This window comes from Vulpes vulpes, chromosome 3, assembly GCF_048418805.1.
Source record: "Vulpes vulpes isolate BD-2025 chromosome 3, VulVul3, whole genome shotgun sequence".
NCBI classification, from domain to species: domain Eukaryota; kingdom Metazoa; phylum Chordata; class Mammalia; order Carnivora; family Canidae; genus Vulpes; species Vulpes vulpes.
The window spans coordinates 32253688-32272556 of record NC_132782.1 but is presented as its reverse complement, the minus strand read 5'-3'; the positions used below and the strand labels follow the sequence as shown (position 1 = coordinate 32272556).

Sequence of the window (18869 nt, the reverse complement as noted above, 5' to 3'; positions counted from 1 at the left end):
ATGTGCAGACAAATTTAGGCTCAAAGAATGTCTGTGGCAAAAATTACTTGGCAATAATAAAATAATGGTACTAAAATTTGAAGGGGCTATTTTGACATCGCCATATCAAAATGTCCTGCTGTGAGGCAGCTAACCAGTAGGGAGGCTCAAGGAATCTAGACAGACAGCATGATAGACACTGGAATCAAACTGACCTAGATGTGAACCCCAGATCTGCCATTTAAAAAGTTGTATGAACTTCATATTATTTAATCTCTCAAGCCTCAGCTTCCTCATCCATAAAATAGGGTATTTGTCAATGTGATGCATATAAAACACAGCACTCATCATCACATGGCAAGTACTCAATAAATGGAAACGATGATTGTTTTTGATGATATATCATTGTTGCAAAAATTGATGTAGTGACAGAGAGAAGATTCTAAAATAGCCCAAAACACTCACCACTAGCCACATGAGCCTACTGAGCACTTTAAATGTGGTTAGTCTACATTGCCATGTGTTATAAATATAAAATATGCACTGAAATTTAAAATCTTAGTTTTTTAAAAAAAGATATAAATTATTCCATCAATAATTTTTATTTTGGGGTGCCTGCGTGGCTCAGTCAATCAAACTTCTGCCTTTTGCTCAGGTCAGGATCCCAGGGTCCTGGGATGAGGAAAGCCCCTCATCAGGCTTCCTGCTTAGCTGGGAGCCTGCTTCTCCCTCACCTACCGCCCCTGATTGTGCACTCTCTCTCTTTCTCTCTGTGCCAAATAAATAAAATGTTTAAAAAATAATAATAATTTTTATTTTATTACATGTTGAAGATATTTGGGGGTATATTAGGTTAAGTAAAATGTATTATTACAGTCAATTTCTTCTTTTATTCTTTCCATTGTGACTATTAGAAAACTTAAAATTACATATGTGATTCATATTATACTCTTATTGGACAGTGGTTCTCTAGAGATGGTAAGAAATTATATACAAGAATTTGGAGACTGAGTGGATGAGGTGTGAGGGACAGGAAAATCACTTTTTTCATCCCCATATATTCAATATCTTCTAATATGAATCAACTTTTAATCAATGCATCTTAATGGATAGCTGTCCTTTTTTTTTTTTTTTTTTTTTTCAAGGAACCATACATATGCATTGGCTATTTTTCCCTCCTTGAAAAGAGGCAGGTCTTCTGGGTCTTGATAACAGATGTTTGACAATAAAAGCAAATCAGTCCCTTTCAGGGAGAGATTTACATTGATTAGTACCTATCATGTCCCAGACACTTGACATGACCTCTCACTTAATATTAAAATGATTTTTGGAGACAATTACAACCTTCATTTTTACAGATAAGGAAATTGAGATTTGGTGAGGCTAATTAACTCATCCCATGTCACAGAGCAAGGAAGAAATGAAAGTGAGGGCAGAAATGATTCCCATCTGCCTCCTTGACCCATGCTGCCTCTTTCCAATTTGAGTGGTCAGTTAGGGGGAGATGTGTGGGTTGAAGAATAGCTAGGCTTCCAATTTCTGACCCTCACTCATCTTCTTATGTGGTTCTCTTAGTCTCCTGGGTTCTTAGTCCATGATGTGGAACCCAAAATCATACAGGCTACAAAATGTGGAGGTGGAAGCTCTTTGAGGTATTATATTCCAAGGCATTATATTACTTATTTTATAATTATTCTCAGCAACAGAATTATCACATTAGGCATTTTTCAGACAATAACAAGAACATAGATTTTTAAAAAGGAAAAATATATACATATATAATTTCATATTTCTCAAGAGTATTCACCACAAAATCCAAGTAGTTTGAGTGGGTTTTTCTTCACCTTGTAAACATCAAAAAGGAATAAGGAATCACTACTACTGTTGCTGTTTTTCTTTTCCTCGTATTTTTAAGTACAGTTCCTTCCACTGGATCAAAGTACAATTTAGAATTTTAAAAATATTTTCCTTTGCTTGCTTAGTGCCTTTGCATTGTGGAAACCTATTTTTAAAATTAAAGACATTTTACCTTTTATCTACAGTCTCAAAAAGTTTAACTATTCAAGAAAACCCAAAACCACCAAGCCTCGATATTGGCATATGTCTGCACTAGAGTATTTCTGATATCTCTTCCAGCTAGTATTCAATGATTTTTTTGGAATTCTGTCTCAAACCCCTTCATTGAGATAATGGTCTTAATTTGGCATATTAGGTATATTAGGATATATGAATAAGCATTTACATATAAATAAAAAGCTACCGATAATGTCAGGTTCATTATTTTAATTAATCCTCATAATAAATTTTGAAGGTTACATCATATTCCCATTTCACAGACAAGGAAATTGAGTTTCAGAGAAGTTAATTAGCTTATAGCCAATGTAATATTATAGCAAAAAGGGCAGAAATGCAATTTGAAGTCAAGTTTTCTCTGCTTTCAGAGCTCATGGTTTCTATTTCATTTAGCAATTAAAGACAAGGATAAATCAAAGGAATAGTCCCATTGGCAAAAAGAAAGACCTGAGGTACTCAATTAGGGGCTAAGAATAGCAAGCTCAGCTGGTTTCCTCTCGCAGTAGAATTTTACACATATTATCAGTAGTCTGTCAGAGCACCTACTGAGAGAGGCCATGGACAAATAGAGTTCATTCAGTGACCACCACAGTTGGACCCACGAACCATATGTTTTTGCCCCCAAAATATCTCACTAATCTGCGACGGCATCTAAAATTTCAACTATCACAGCTCCGCCTTGGGATAGAGTGGTGGTTCAACAACTGGGTTAGGGCTGGGCTGCGGGGGGGTGGGGGTGGGGGGACAGCATAGGGAGTGGGAGAGATTAGATGGAAGAGTCTGTTGCAATCTTAACTTCAAAACAAGGTTTGCACCTGAGATGTCCAGCCCTACAGCAATGCCTGGGTCTACAGAAACCCTTTTCAAGGATCACTGGGGTGCTTTCATGTTGCCTTCCTGCTTGGCGCTTAATCTATCCTCCCTCTGCTTTACTAGACTGCCCATGAGCCTTAAGACTTAAGAAATTAACAGAATGTGGGCAACCCGAGTGGCCCAGTGGTTTAGCGCCGCCTTCAGCCCAGGGTGTGATCCTGGGGTCCCGGGATCGAGTCCCACGTCAGGCTCCCTGCATGGAGCCTGCTTCTCCCTCTGCCTGTGTCTCTGCCTCTCTCTCTCTCTCTCTCTGTGTGTCTCTCATGAATAAATAAAATCTTTATTTTTTTAATTTATGATAGTCATACAGAGAGAGAGAGGCAGAGACACAGGCAGAGGGAGAAACAGGCTCCATGCACCGGGAGCCTGACGTGGGATTCGATCCCGGGTCTCCAGGATCGTGCCCTGGGCCAAAGGCAGGCGCCAAACCGCTGCGCCACCCAGGGATCCCTAAATAAAATCTTTAAAAAAAAATAAATTAACAGAATGTAAAACAGAAAGAAATGATATCTAACCAAAGACAAATTAGAAGTCAAGTCGAAGGAACAGACCTTGGCTGAAATTTTCCACAGCAGAAGGAAATAAAATTCTTCAGATGAAAGGAACCTTAGACTCATCTCTTTCAATTCCCCCGTGTTATGTATGAAGAATTAGAGGCCAGGAGGCAAAGGGCTCTCAAAACCTCAAAAGAAGTTGAGAGAGCGTGGGTTTTGGGGTTGGACAGTCTTGGATTGAAAATCTGACATCATCACTGAATGTGACTTGAGACTATTTACTTACTTTTCTGAATATCACTTTCCTCTTCTGGTAAATAGTGAGAGCTCTCATATGGGTTACAGAATTAAATGAAACAATGCGTATAAATGCATTATTTATATAGGTCTGGAGAAGAACCTCATACCTTTATGGTTATTATTGGCATTTCTAGCTCCTCTCTGTAAAAAAGCTCTTATTATAGTTTGGCGTCCTTGATTTTCAACTGAAATAGAAGAATTAAACCACATGCACTGAGAAGAGATGGATGGTTTCAGCATAAATCTGTCATTTGTACCAATCTGAGGCACACGTGAGTTATGAGCAGGTTTTCTCACACCAGCTGTGTATGTGCATGCCCAACAGAGTGAATGTTTAACAATTAAACTGGTTTTAAATATGTAGCATAGAAGGAATCAAACTGAACATCAGTTGTGATTATCTGCTTGAAAAGCTCATTAAGAAATGAATTATGGAATAGTGGACTAATTAAGCCCATGCAGAAATGTGTATTCCATTTCTGCATAAGACGTATTTTTTTTTTAAATGACTCAAACAGAAGGGCTTGATGTATTGGTATGGCAATTTGGGGGAAAAAATTTCTATTTCCTCCAAATGAAAAACACTAACATTTACTGAGTGCCTACTCAATGCTATACATTATTTCAAATTATCTGCATGGTGAATCTTTATGATATCTGTTATTACTCTGATTTTCTTGATGAGGAAAATGAGGTTCAGGGAAGTTTAACAATGTATTTAGGTTACATAATTACTGCGTTGTAGAGCTGGGATTTCAACCTGAAAGTAATTTCACAGCTTTTTCAACTGAGCCCTGAGATAGTCATTTCTGATGTAGATGTGCTACAAAACCTACTTCGTTATGCACATGCACATCAATCTCATATTAAAGATCTCCAAAAAATAAATAAATAAAATAAAGATCTCCATGCACACCTGTCTGATGAGCCCATAAGGTCCACAGAGGAGGGGTCACATGTGCTGTGTCCACCAAGTTCTCCCCAAGACCCAGCTCGGTGCCTGCCATGCGTTACATCTTCAGTAACAAGTTTCTGTTAATGGAAGGAATGAATACTGAATTAGCTAAAAGAATAGAGTTTAGCTCCACAGTTATCCTTTCACAGGTGGCAACAGTGAGGGGAAAAAAGGAGTGTTTTGCCTTTGTTCATATGCTTACTCGGCTCCAGAGTGAAGATGAAAAGCCCAGAGCCTCTGAAAGTGCTGAGCTCAACAAGCCAAGTCACCAGCAGGCTAAAGGACAGGTACAGTATTTAGCTCGGGCTACGTCCTCCTGAAGCAGATGTCCAGCACATCCTGATTCCTCGAACAATAGCCGGCCCACGTACGTGACAGAGTTCGCAAGTAACTCCCACAAGCATCTCCAGCCAGAGGAGCCCAGACATTGGCAACCCAGCTGTTGAGGAGCAGTCCGCAATGAAAATTCACAGAACCCAATTTCCCTCACTTGGTTCTTCCCAAAGAGGCCATTAGCGTCCCGCAGCCCACTTCTTTGCCTCTACATCTGGGAAGCAAGCAGAGCCGTTCGCTCAGTCCTTGGGGCATAAACTGGGGAAGAAAGGTCTTTCACATCCACGTTAGGTGACATAGTCAAGAGACCTTTCCATGGCACTTGCTAGTCCCCCAAATGGTACGAACATTTAGGGGGCAGATAGAGACACGGGAACCCAACAAAGAAATGGAAGGAGCAGCCAGGGGGCGAGAAAAAGAAACGAGAGAGCGTTGTCCGTACGTCAAGGTTATAAAGCGTTTTCAGAAGTAGGAAATGACCAACAATATTAGTATCAAATTCAGTAAAGCCGAGCGAGTTAAATAAGGCGGGAAGAGACAAGTAGCCATTAGATATGCCCACTGGGAAGTCACGGCGCCCTTCGGAAAGAGCAGGTCTGCGAGGGCGCCAGTGTGGATTCATTATCGTGACCCCTCCCCAGACCCAGATCTGGCGTTTGGTGCCCACAGCGCCCAGGACGCGGCTGGCACACACCAGGCACGTAACAGGCGCCAGCGGACGGACGCCCAAATGAATGAAAACAAGACGTAGTAGTTTATTTTGGAAAAAAAAAAAATCCCAAAGGCATTTAAAACTGCTCTTAAGATGTACCAGTGTTTTCTAAATTAAATCACTGGGTCTAAAATTATCACCATACATTTGGCCTCTCCCTCCCAAGGCCCTGAAGCCCAAACAACTCCGTTCCTATGGAGAACATATAATTTGCCGTCTGCAAAGAGGAAGTCTCACACATTAGAAGCATTCCTATGTTTCTGTGCTTAGAGTGACCTTTTAAGTTGCTGCTGTGATGTCATTAGTGTTCACAATTTTACGCAAGATTAGGCGTGTAATTATGTGTTAAATAGTTCTGGCTCCTACTTGCTGTTTAATAGAGCAGAGTGCATTAGGCGCATCCCATATGCAGTAGCTCAAGGCCACGGACACCGACAGAAAACTGCATCCACTTGCTCTTTCCCTGCCTCGTACACCCCTCGCCCTTGCAGCTGTCACCTCCAGGCCTCGGCGCTGGTACCCATGGAGAAGCCACGGCACAGAGTAGCACTCAGAACTGTTACTCGCCAGCCGAAGCTTCCAGAGACAGGAGGCGTCTGCCTAAAGGATTTAACTTATTTTTTTTTTCATTTTTATTTATTTATGATAATCACAGAGAGAGAAAGAGAGAGAGGCAGAGACACAGGCAGAGGGAGAAGCAGGCTCCATGCACCGGGAGCCCGATGTGGGATTCGATCCCGGGTCTCCAGGATCGCGCCCTGGGCCAAAGGCAGGCCCCAAACCGCTGCGCCACCCAGGGATCCCCTAAAGGATTTAACTTAAATGAAAAATCAGAACTTGAGCATTTGTAGCAATGTTTCTCACCTGAGCTGCAGCCCTCATGCAAAATACCTGGGCAGCTTTTTAAAAAATCCCAATGCCAGAGCCCCACCCAAAAGGTTCTCGCTGGTCTGGCCTGAGATCCGGTATTTTTCTAGACCTTTTCCCAGATGATGGTGATGCGTGGCCAGCGTTCAGGGACCTCTCTATGCTCTTCTGGCTCAGGATGGGTATCGGAACGTAATGAGAATGAGTAAGTACTTCAGATTTTATTATCTCAGTATCTCAGAAAACTATTTTTCCTCTCTTGAGTGTCTCTGCCCACAGGGGGAAAAAAAATCAATAGTCTCGATGTACAAGTACAAAGCAACTTAATTGGATTTTTTTACAAAAAGATAAAATCCATCCATTTGCTGTAAAAACTAATAACAGAGGACAAAAGAAAGACCGAATGTTCAGTATGTTCCTACTGTGTGCCTTGATCCGACGTTAGGATCGAGCATCTGTTACTTCATGCGTCTTCCAAGCAACCCAGAAAAACAAACGCTGCCATTCCCATTTCTACAGCTGAGGAAACTAAGACACAGGGGTGTGAAGGTGACTTGTCCAAAGTTCCACAGTTGGCGCACGGTGATGCCCGGGGCCCACAAATGCATAGGCCCTGTCTGCTCTCCTGGGGTCCTGCTGCCCTTCTAAAGGAGACCTTGGATGATATCCAGGGAGCAACGGAAACTTCCTGCCGAGTCAATGACAAAGATGGAGGGAGCAGGGCAGTCAGGAGGAGGAGCCCGAGGAGGTGGGAGTGGGAGAAGGAACAGCATCCTGACCCCGGGAAGCATCAGGAGGGAGCCACAGCAGTGGCACCGCGCAGGCGGCCGGAGTCAGTGACCATCACGATGTCAAGTGGATAGTGGAGGGCTGGGCGGCGGGTGCACCCAGTGTGTCCTTGTGTGAGCTGCAGGTGTGAGCCGCAGGTGTGAGCTGCAGGTGTAAACCGCCATCAGGGCGTGTGAGACACAGCCCTGCCCTGAAGTGGCCTTGGCCCAGCAGCGGGGAGCCTGCTTTCTCCCACGGGTTCCACCCCAGAGCTGGGAGCGGGCCGAGGAAGCCGCTAACGTGGCCGAAGGGAGGCTCCCCAGAAGCGGTGACCCCGGAGATGGGCCCGCAGACAACGGCTGTCACTCACCAGGCAGGGGAGGGAGGCAGAGGGGACACGTAGACTGAGTCAAGGCGGTAGGAAGGCACAGGCTGTGTCGGGAGGCCGAAGAGGCCCCACGCCAGTTCCCGAGGAAGGTGGGCGCATCCTCGGGCCACTTGCTGTCGTTCAGGCGGAGGCTGCGGCTGGGGGGTTGCTGGTTCTCAGACCACAGTCGCCCCAGACCTTCAGGCATGGCTCTTCCAGGCTGCCGCCGCCGCTGCTCCGCTGCTGCTGCTGCTTCGTCGTTTTCTCCTTCTCCTTCTCATCTTCTTCGTTCCGGTTCCACTTTCTTTTTATGGAAGCAACCAGAGCAGCAGGGCCAGGGTGGGCAGTGGCGGCTTCACGACCAGGTCCCCAAGAGCAGCCCCAGGCAGTGCCAGGCGAGCTCCTCCGGCCCAGGCCCAGGGCCTCCCCCGCGGGGCCCAGGGCTCGGGAGGCGTCTCCGCGCTCCAGGGGCCGCACTGGCCTCACCGCGCCCGAGAAGATGCCGCAGCAGGTGACCTCGGGATGGAGCGGAAGCTGGGCTGCTCCCACGGCCCACAGCCCGGCGCACGCTCTGCTCGTGCTAGGGCTCCAAATTACAAAGTAGCATACACTGCTTTTTTTTGTCTCTTTATCACTTTCCTAATCACAACTCAAATGAGATGTTCCTTGTCTTATGAAGTGAGCGGAGTTGAAGTAATTATTTAGGAGCTCAGGAGGCCTGCCTCTGAGCTCAGGGAACCTCCAAACCTGCTTCCATTAACATCCTGGGTGTTTCTTTGAAGCCTGGAAATTTTTTCAACTTCCACAGAACCTTTACGCTGTTGTCCTTAAAGCAGCTACTCTCTTTCATTTTAATTAACAGCAAACCTCACAGGGTTTAAGTAACAGTTTGTCTGGGCTGGAGAAACTCCAAATCCACCTATTGGACTAACCCGAGGAGTCAGTGAAAGTCCTTTCCAACAAGCTTTAGACGGTTCATTAGGATGAATGTATCTTCCGTCTCCCCCTTTCCGTATCCTCTTAAAACGACAAGCAGGGGGCCACGCTAGCATCACGGCGTCTGGAGGTGTCCTACGCCCGTTAGATCACTCGCTCCTCTCACTTGGAGTGATGTCAGAGCGTCTACAATACGGACGGTGTGTCTGTGAAATGCCGGTGGTAACCGGGAGCAGGGCAGGAGCTCAGCCATCGACTGCTTTACTTTAACGCAGAGGGGCCACTTTTTCGTCTACTGCACATGCCTAGGCCTTCGGGAGTGACTGAGGTGAGCAGAAGACTCCACCAGAGTCACGGATGAGCTAATTCCTGGGAGATTAAGCCAACCCTCATTCCTAGAGGGTAGTTCATCCAACGTAGTCAAGTCATTCTGATTTCCTGCGGGCTCCTTGGCTTTAACAATGGATTCAATCTCCATCCTGTTGGATATGCTTTAAAGATCTTCAAAAAGGGGATCCCTGGGTGGCGCAGCGGTTTGGCGCCTGCCTTTGGCCCAGGGCGCGATCCTGGAGACCCGGGATCGAATCCCACATCGGGCTCCCGGTGCATGGAGCCTGCTTCTTCCTCTGCCTGTGTCTCTGCCCCTCTCTCTCTCTCTCTCTGTGACTATCATAAATAAATAATTTAAAAAAAAATTTAAAAAAAAAAGATCTTTAAAAAGGAACACAACTAACTTGAAATATCTCGGATCCATGTAATTTATTATTTATTTATTTATTTATTTATTTATTTATTTATTTATTTTTAAGGATCCATGTAATTTAAAGAGCCAGCATGTTCAACGTCGAAGGCTTCCTAAAGCCATCCATTCAGGTGTCACCTTTAATTCTCACTGTTTATCCACGGAGACCAGGGGTGGGAGGATGACTTCTTGTGTCTAGACTGGTTACCAAACCCCCGCCGCCCCCACGGCCTCCTCTGTTTCTTGCATCTCTGATGCTGACCCAGGGCTGCTGGATGAGATGTATTCCCCAGCCTAGTCCCGGAGAGGTAGTAACAAAATGTTGGAGCTGAGAGCGACCGTCAAGGTTCTCTGTTTCAAACTCTCTATATTACGGATGAAAAACAACCGAGTCTAACCAAAGTTAAAACCATTCACCAAAGTTAAATGACTTTTTAAAGACCACACAGCGAGGGAGTGACAAAATTGGGCCTCTCGCCGACCACTGACTCCAAGTCCGTGCTCTGAGCCCTTGCCACTCGCTGTTCTCTGCAGACCCTCCACACGGCATCACCTGAGAGCTGTTAGAAATGCAGAAACTCAGGCACCACCCAGGTCCCAGGGAATCAGATTCCTCATTGTTATAAGACCCCCAGGTAATTCCTACGCACATCACAGTTTGAGAATCGCTGGGCTAACATCATAAAATGTCTCTCTGTGGAGAGCATGAGAATTGGATTCAAAACCAATCAGACATTGGTTTTGAAGCATGGCTTCACTTTTTCTAAATCTGAACAGATTTCTCAAATGAAGCATCATTTGCAATCCGGAAATAATAGCACCATCCACCTTACATTTTTCATAATATAAGTACAACGTAAATATATGCATATACATCTCATGATATATGCATAAATATATACAAATAGCTAATAGATCATATAATAGTCCATATTTCTAGTCTCACGCGTTCCATTAAAATAGCGTTCAACCAGAAGGAAAGCCACACGTGATTATACGTCATGAAGAAACCACTTTCCTTATTTTGTTCTATTGATTCAATGTTATTTTAACTTTTATATGTGGTTATGATTTCTATGATATTTCATATTTCTAAATCTCTAGAAAATGACTAATACATAGAAAATAAATAATAAGAGCTAACTTCTTTTAGTGCTTTGCTTGGAGATGAAACAACATAATCCGTAAGCCAAATCCTATCCAGGAGAACACAACGTTCCTCTAACATCCTGACTCTGGATCTTATAAACCCAGCCTCCAGGAGCCAGAGGGTGTCTGTTCTGCTTCTGCGAATTTCTCAGAGACTCGACTGCCACAGAATGAACCCACAGCTTTGGCAACAGCCGAGCATATTTAAAAGATGTTTTGTCAAAAAAATATAAATAAATAAATAAATAAATAATAAATAATAAATAATAAATAAATAAAAAGATGTTTTGTCACCGATATGTCACATCTGCCAGCATCAAGGAAGACAGTTTGAATAGGAAAAGCGAAAGAGAATTTTAGTATCTAAATCTGAACCAAAATTTTGGAAAAGTACAATGTACTACAGAGTGTGGAAACAACCAAAGTTAGATTAGTGGGGAAGGAATACGATGCTGACATGGATTAGAAAGCCACGCTTCCCATGGCAGGGGCTCTCAGCCCTGGCAGTGCACTAGAGACGATGAGGGGCTGTTGTAAAAGTTGAACGTGCATTTCTGAGGAAGGGACTAGGCCGCATGGTGTTTGAGATTCCCGGTTGATTTTAACGTGCAGCCGGGGCTGAGAACACTGCCCTGAGCCACAGAACCCTGGCCCTGTAGCAGCGTCAGTCCACTGGAGCGTTGACTGTTCCCAAACTTCAGGTGGTGGTAACTTCAGTGTGTTTGTTCCCCTTCTAGGTCTTTTCGCCATTCCTCCAGGACTTCCACCATAAGGAAAGGAGCCCCTGGACCAACATCCTCTAAGATGTTTATATGGACCAGCGGCCGGACCTCTTCATCTTACAGACATGATGAGAAAAGGTAAATCCCTGGGACTCTGGGGGCTTCTCAGAATCACTTAACCCAACTACCCGGAGCCATGCCAGTAAGAGAGCATGAGGCACCTGAGCACTGTGTTCCACAGGTGCTGATGTGGGGCGGGCTCTCCATCCTCGGAGTGGGCTTCCTGACCTTTCGCCTTCCCCCTTGCACTCTCTGTGCGATTTTGCAAAGGCTGCTCCCTGTCAGAAACGCCCTCGGCCCGTGCACGCGTGTACCCCCTCCTCATCACTTGGCTAGCTCCGGCTCTGCTTTCAGGTGTCCACTCAGTCAGAGCCTCCCGCCACCCTCTTGACCAGCACAAATCTTGTGGTTTGCTCTCCATTGAACCCCCCACGGTACTTGGCACACAACGCTCCATAAATACTGATCCAAAATGATGAAAATTATATTTCAAGGACTTATGGGAGGGAAGGAAAGCAGAAACCACGAGGGGATGAGATGACGATGGTCAAGTCCATGGAGCCCTCAAGGTCCCTAGGAGAGTAGCCTGGGGTAGGAGAGGAATGGAGGAATGAGAAGGAAGATTGAAAGGCAAAGCCAATATTAATAAAAGACAAAATGGCAATTACACAGCTCAGTCCAGCACCCCCACTTGGGTTGAGGGAGTAAATCCATTCATAAAATTCTTTGGCTATTTTTAAATATGTGTTTTCTCTCCATTTGTTTTCTTCTGCTTCTCTCTTTTCTCATTGCCCTTACACTATCTCTTAGGTTTGGTGAAGTTTAAAACCCCACTACTTACACCAGCATATTGCAATATTGCAACTTAAGGGGGGCTCACCTGCCTGCAGAATCTGATAAAACCAGGCTTGATAAATGGGGCTGGGCACAAGGAAGGACCTGAGGGGGGTTTACTTGAATGCACTTTTGAGAACTGGTGGTTTTATTTTTCCTTTTAAAGTCTATTTTACCCTATAGAGGAAATCCTTTGAATAATTTTGAAAGCAAAATTGTTCTTCACAGTAACTATATATTGCAGCAAAAACCTTGGAAGCAACTTCAGTATTCATAATGGAAAATCTGTTAAATAAATCATAGAATGTAGTATATCACTTAGCACTTAAAAATGCTTTGACAAAATATTAACTGAAAAATCAAGTTGAAAAATTACAAACTACGATTGCAGCCATAAAAAAATATATATACATAGGAAAAGGCCTGAAAGGAAAAACATGTTTTCACTTCTCCATTTTCCAAATCCTTTGTAATATGTTATACCATCTTAATTATGGGGAAAATAACGATATGATGTTTAAGTAAAATTACAGCCCAGAAGGCAACTAGCATTTGAAAAAGTCCTAGTGCTCATTGCAGCAGAAGAAAATCAACTGAAAATTCTGTATCTTTGTTCATCTCAAGATTTCCACATGCTTTTTCCAATGTTTAATCAAGTTATTTTTCATATGCTTTCAAGCCAAGTAAGTGAATAATCTTCCAGCAACATCTTTACCCTAAGACCAAAACTTGGTATGCCATTTGAAAATTCCATATTTTGCGTGTAATCTCATTTCCTAAATTAAAAAAAAAAAAAAAAAGCCCACTGACAGTGATGGTGAAAAATGGCAGAGATTCTGTTGCCTGACAGCAATGTCGTGATTTTCAATGGCTAGCCTGAGACTTGAAGGCCTCATCAGAGCAGGTGAAATGGGATTTATTTCACTTTCTATTTATCCTCTCTGAATAATTAAGTATATTTTGGTATATATACATTTTTTTTTCTTTTACAAAAAGATTAACACCTAAGAAGCAATTACTGTATATGTTTTACCTAAGCTGTTCCCTGAATTTATAAGATAGAGATTACTGGGTCCATTTTGTAGATGTGGAAGCTGAAGCTTAGAGATTTCAAAGACCTTCCAAGGGTCCAAGAAGTAGCCAGTCAGTGATGGAATCGGAATCTGGACTCAAGATCATATTCTCTCTCCCGCATCCCAAAGCTTACACAGGCTCTTCCAGACACGAGACCCTCGAAGCAGCCGTCAACAGCCAAGCTGCTGGGGAGAGATTGTGTTAACTTACAGCTCAAAATTGCATATCAAAGGAGGTAGTAAACGTGTGGATATGATATAGTGGCAATGTGTGTGCAGCTAAAGGGAGCCGGTATTTAGCCTCATATTCCACACTATTACAGTGATATGAAACTCTTAAATGACTGCTTTCATTTTTTAATTCTCAAATTATGATCTCAATAACTCTGAGATTTAAAATAATTAAAATATTAACTACAAGAAATGATTTTCAGGAAGCTATATTTATGGTGTAGAAATGCCAGGGTCTACAAAATCAATCTGCTTGGCTTTAACCTTGAAAGTCAAAGACAGATGGAAAACCAGCCAACGAATGCAGCCGTGGAATCTGCTACTAAGGCGGTACCCTCAGTGTGGCGTTGGTTCATTTGTCTGGACCCTCCCCTTGGCTGCACCTTCGTCTTCGCTGCTGAATTCAGACGCTTGTGCAATAGGATCAGGTTTTAAAAGTGACTTGGAACAGTGTCTGTTCCTCTGCTGAGGATGCTCTTAGTGGCAGTAATCATGGTGATAATGAAGGTGATGATGGCTGATAATGAATCTAGATAATTAAGGTCCTCAAGTTAATTATTTGGAAATAAAATAACTAGGTTGTCTGGCAGCACTGCCCGGATCTGCCGGTAGTTCCTCCACCTTCACTTTCTTATTCTGCAAACCTGGCCTCTGCGTGTCTGCTTCTCCAGCTGTGCTTCTGCAGCAGTCCCCAGGGCAGGGCAGCCGGCGTCCTCAGCTCCTCTCCAAAACACCTCGGGAGCACAGCAAAGCTGTCGGGACCGGGGCTTCCCTGGGGCTCGTCAAGAGGAGGAACATCAGGAAACAGCTACAGACAGGCAGAGCAAACAAGTGGAAGGAAAAGTCCACCAAACATTCGGAAGCCAAACATCTTCTGGCTTAAGGGAAATTGAAGTCAATTTTACATTTTTTTTTTTATTCATTCGTGGAATTCAAAACCAGTCCTTGTTCTGACCCACTATATGCAAAACACTGATTTCTATGCTTATCCTCCATTCCACACACGAGCAGTAGGAAGAAATACTGTTTCATCTCTGAACAAACTTCTTTGTTAGGGGATCCCTGGGTGGCGCAGTGGTTTGGCGCTTGCCTTTGGCCCAGGGCGCGATCCTGGAGACCCCGGATCGGATCCCACATCGGGCTCCCGGTGCATGGAGCCTGCTTCTCCCTCTGCCTATGTCTCTGCCTCTCTCTCTCTCTCTCTGTGACTATCATAAATAAATAAAAATTAAAAAAAAAAAAAAAAAAAACTTCTTTGTTAGGTGAGCTTAGTTTAATCCCCAAATTGCAGGTGGCAAAATAAAACAGCATCGACAGTAACTAATTCAGAATTTAAAGAGACAGTTTATCGGCTGAGGACATTACAGCTGAGTTTTTATCAAATATTCTCTGGATTGTTTTTGATAAATAGCGAGCTGATATAAAGGACTTTTATCATGTGAACACGCAGAGGATGATGATATAATAAGCCTCTGCGTACTCTTCATTGACGCTAAAAATATAAAGCAACCAGAATTTTTTAAGCCCTTCGGATGCTGCCCTAATAGCACCCTCCTCCCTATCCCAGACCCTATCCAGAGATAAGCATCTTTCTGAATTTTCTGTTTATCACTCCCTTGCTTTTTCTTCATGAGTTGATCACATTTGAATCTTTAAACCATATACTGTTTACTTCTGAATGTTTGGAGACTATAAAGGGGAATCACGGCTTATGAATCATTCTGCAACTGACTCTTTTTCACCAAACGCTGTGTTTCTATGACCTGTCGATGCTGATGTGAGTAGTGGAACTCCTTTTCTCTGCTGTGTGGCCTATTAATCATCTACCATTTATTCATCCAGTCTATCGCTACTAGACATTTGCATTATTTCTAGTTCTTTTTGTGCCAACGATGCTGCTAGGTCCCTCTTGTCCATATCTCCTTGCATACTTGGTACAAATATTTCTTGGGATATGTGCCTAACTTGGGAATATTCGGTTCAAAAGTATGCACAGCTTCCACTCTATCGGGTAATGCCATTGCTTCCAAAGCCGCCGTCGATGTGACTGCCTTGCTCTGCAACCTTGCTGGGGTTTTCAGATTCTCAGTTTCATTAATCCAGAGGGCACTGTGCTTTCAATTCTCATTTCTCAGATTACTAATAAGACTTAGCCTATTTCTCTTGTTCTTTTCTGTGAAGTGCCTGTTCAAATATGTAGTCAATTTTTTGCCTTTTTCTTATTGATTCATAGGAATTCCTTGTAAAAATTTATATGAACCCTTTGTTTATTGTGTGCAAGTAGCTTCTCCCAGTTTGATGCTTGTTTTCACTTTCTTTATGATATCTTTTCATAAACATATGTTCTTGTTTTAATGTATTCTAAGTGATTTTTTTGAATATTTTGAAAGCCCTTCCTATTCTTTTGCAGTCTCTTTCATATTTTGTATATTTGTCTTTCACAATTAGGTCTTTAATCATCCAGAGTTGACTTTTGAGTTTTGTGAAGTAGGCATCCAATTTTTTTTCCTCTATGGAGAACCAATTGACCCAGCACCTTTTATTAGATAGGATATCCTTCCCCAAGGATCTCAAGGTGCACAAGTGTCATTTATTAGGCTTCCACATATGCATGGATGTGTTTCTGGATCTCCATTTTGTTTCACCGGGCAACTTTGTCTACCTCACACAGGCACCACGCTTGAGCTTACGAACTTTATCATTGTGATAATCTTGATATCTAACAGGACAATTCACACGCCTGTTCTTTTGTCATCAGGAGTGTATTTGCTCTCCTTAGATGGTTGTACTTCCATTTAAATCTTAGAATCAGCTTGTCAAGTCATACCTTCCCTGCTTGGAATTTTTATGGAATTCCTTGAAATTTTAATGGAATTTTATGAAATCTATTCATTAACTTGTGGAAAATTTGCATCCTTCTGTCATCAAATCTCTCTCTGAATATAATTAATCTCTACATTGATTTGTCTTCCCTAACATCTCTCAATGAACTTTTACAATTTCTCTAAAGAGAATTTGCATATAGTTTATTAAATTTATTCCTAAATATTTTGATTTTTTTAATGTTAAATTGTATCCTTTTATAGGCATATGGAAAGGGAAATGGTATATCAATTTTTGTTTCAACTATGCTAATTTTCTAATTAATTTTAGCAATGTATCTATAGATTCTTTTATATGTTCTCCAGTCATATCATTAGTGAATAATACATTTTGCTTCTTTTTTATCAGTAAATATACCATTTATTTATTTTTCTTGCCATATTATACCATGCCATATATTAAATAAAACAGATAATAGTGAATCTTTACTTTGTTCCTGTTCATAAAGAGGATCCTTTAAACATTTCACTATTAAGTATCAGGTTTACTATATGTGTTTCCTCTACATTATTCATCACATTAAGAATGTTCCCATCTATTTCTAATTCCATAAAGGTTTTCATCATTAATGGATGTTATTTTTCTCTTCATATGATGGTAACCCTTTAATATGTTTATCTAATCTGTAACATCAATAGATAGTCAAATGATGACCAACATTATTATATTCCTAGGATAATCCCAAATTGGTCATGATGTGTTTTCACTTTTATGTACTCCTAGATTTAGTAAGCCAACTTGTTTTTTAAATTTTTGCATTTATGTTTATGAATGAAATTGGCCCATAATTCCCCTTTTTACGTTGTCTGATTTGCTTTCAGAATCAAAATTTGCTAACCTCATTAATAGGTTGGATAACATTCTATGTTTTTCTATACTCCAGAATGACTTGTATAATATAGGTAGAACTCGCCTATAAAACATCAGAGCCTGGTATTTCCATTATAAAGATATTTTAAATTTACGAGTCTAATTTTTTTAATAATTTAGAACTGTTTAGATTTTCTAGTTATTTCTGAATCAGTTTCAGTAAGTCATGTGTTTATAAGAATTTGCTGTATATTTCAATAAATTACCTATTTCAAAGTTCTCAACTCTTTTGCTTTTAAGTTGCTTTACGTATCCTCTATTATCTTTCTAATCCATGCTGTATGTGTATTTATGGTTTTTTCTTAATATTTATCTGACCCTTCTCTACTTTATTCTTGATCAATCTTGTCAGAGATTTGCCTATTTCATTAGTTTTTTCAAAAAATGAATTTTGAATTCATTGATCCTTGAATATAATTTATCTTCTATCTTTTATTATTTCCCTCTTACATTTTCTTTTAATATATTCTCTTCACCTTTTTATAACTCCCTAAGTTAGATGGCTAGCATATTAATTTTCAGGCTCCTTTCTTATCTATACAAGCATCTAATATTGTACATGTCTAACTATGTATTGCTTTAGTCACATCCCATTAATCACCCTATAGTGTTTTTATTATCATTCAGTCCTAAATAGGTCCTAATTTATCATGTCTTATTCTATGACCTATGAGTTCTTTGGAACTCAATTTTTATTTCCATATATACAGCCATTCTAGTTACTTTTTGATACTTATTTTTATACCATTATCACACTAGAGCCAAATAATGTGGTCAATATAAAGATAATACTTCTCAAAGGTCCTATAGGTTATAAGGATACCCTAACTTATCTAAACGATTCACATAATTTTCTCTTTCCTTCTATATTTTTCACTAAGAACTTTCTATCAATTCTAACATGCTGGTAGATCAGGCAAAAAACAAATAAAAATTATAAATCAAGATATCGCTGGGAAATTGTATAATCTGGTAAGTTAAAAGCAGGACTAAAAAAGAACTAACTCCTACTTCTGTTTCCATAATTTTGCTCTCATCCTTTGTCTATTATTCATAAAACAATCTTACAAGACTTCCTCAGGAGTCTTGTAGATTAATAAGTTTATAATAATATTAGGTTCATGGACAAAACTTCTCATATCCATGACTATATTAAATGTGACTGTCATTTGTTCTCAAATTCAAAGCACATTTCACCCAATGGTATGTATACTTTAAAAGATTGGAAAAAGAATAATAATTAGATTAATCAAAATGGACTGTATAAAAATACACCTACTAACTCATGGGGAAAAAATTTAAAAAACATGAAATCTGGAACTTTAAGTGGGAGCCCCCCCCCCCCCCCACTTTAAGAAGAAGCACATCTCAAAAACGTGGAAGGATTTGGACAAAAGGCAGAACAATGGCTACTTGAATCAGCACCACTCCCAGCTCTGCTGTGTGAGGGAACAGGCTCAGTGTTCCTGGAGCAGAAATGTCTAGGCGCTCTGCTCATTTCAGCTCAGCTGCATTCAGCCATCCACTGCCCCACAGATTCACCCCCAAAGGACCTCACAGAAGACTCTTTTCCTTGAAGTCTAGAAATGAGACTTCCTAGTGCCAGGAAAGCTTGAAGTTATTCTGGAAAAATTAGTAAATTTGTTAG

The 18869-nt window shown here is 41.4% G+C and overlaps 1 protein-coding gene across 2 annotated transcripts in view; it reads left to right on the top strand.

Annotated features, from left to right (window-relative positions):
• Nucleotides 1–18869, top strand: part of KCNMB2 (potassium calcium-activated channel subfamily M regulatory beta subunit 2) — a 206122-nt gene that overhangs the window by 162458 nt on the left and 24795 nt on the right. For both annotated transcript variants that reach the window (XM_072752153.1, XM_072752152.1), the window contains exon 2: nt 11286–11408. In XM_072752153.1, coding sequence (XP_072608254.1) covers nt 11353–11408 — 56 coding nt within the window. In that variant the 5' untranslated portion in view covers nt 11286–11352. The remainder of the gene's footprint in view (nt 1–11285; nt 11409–18869) is intronic.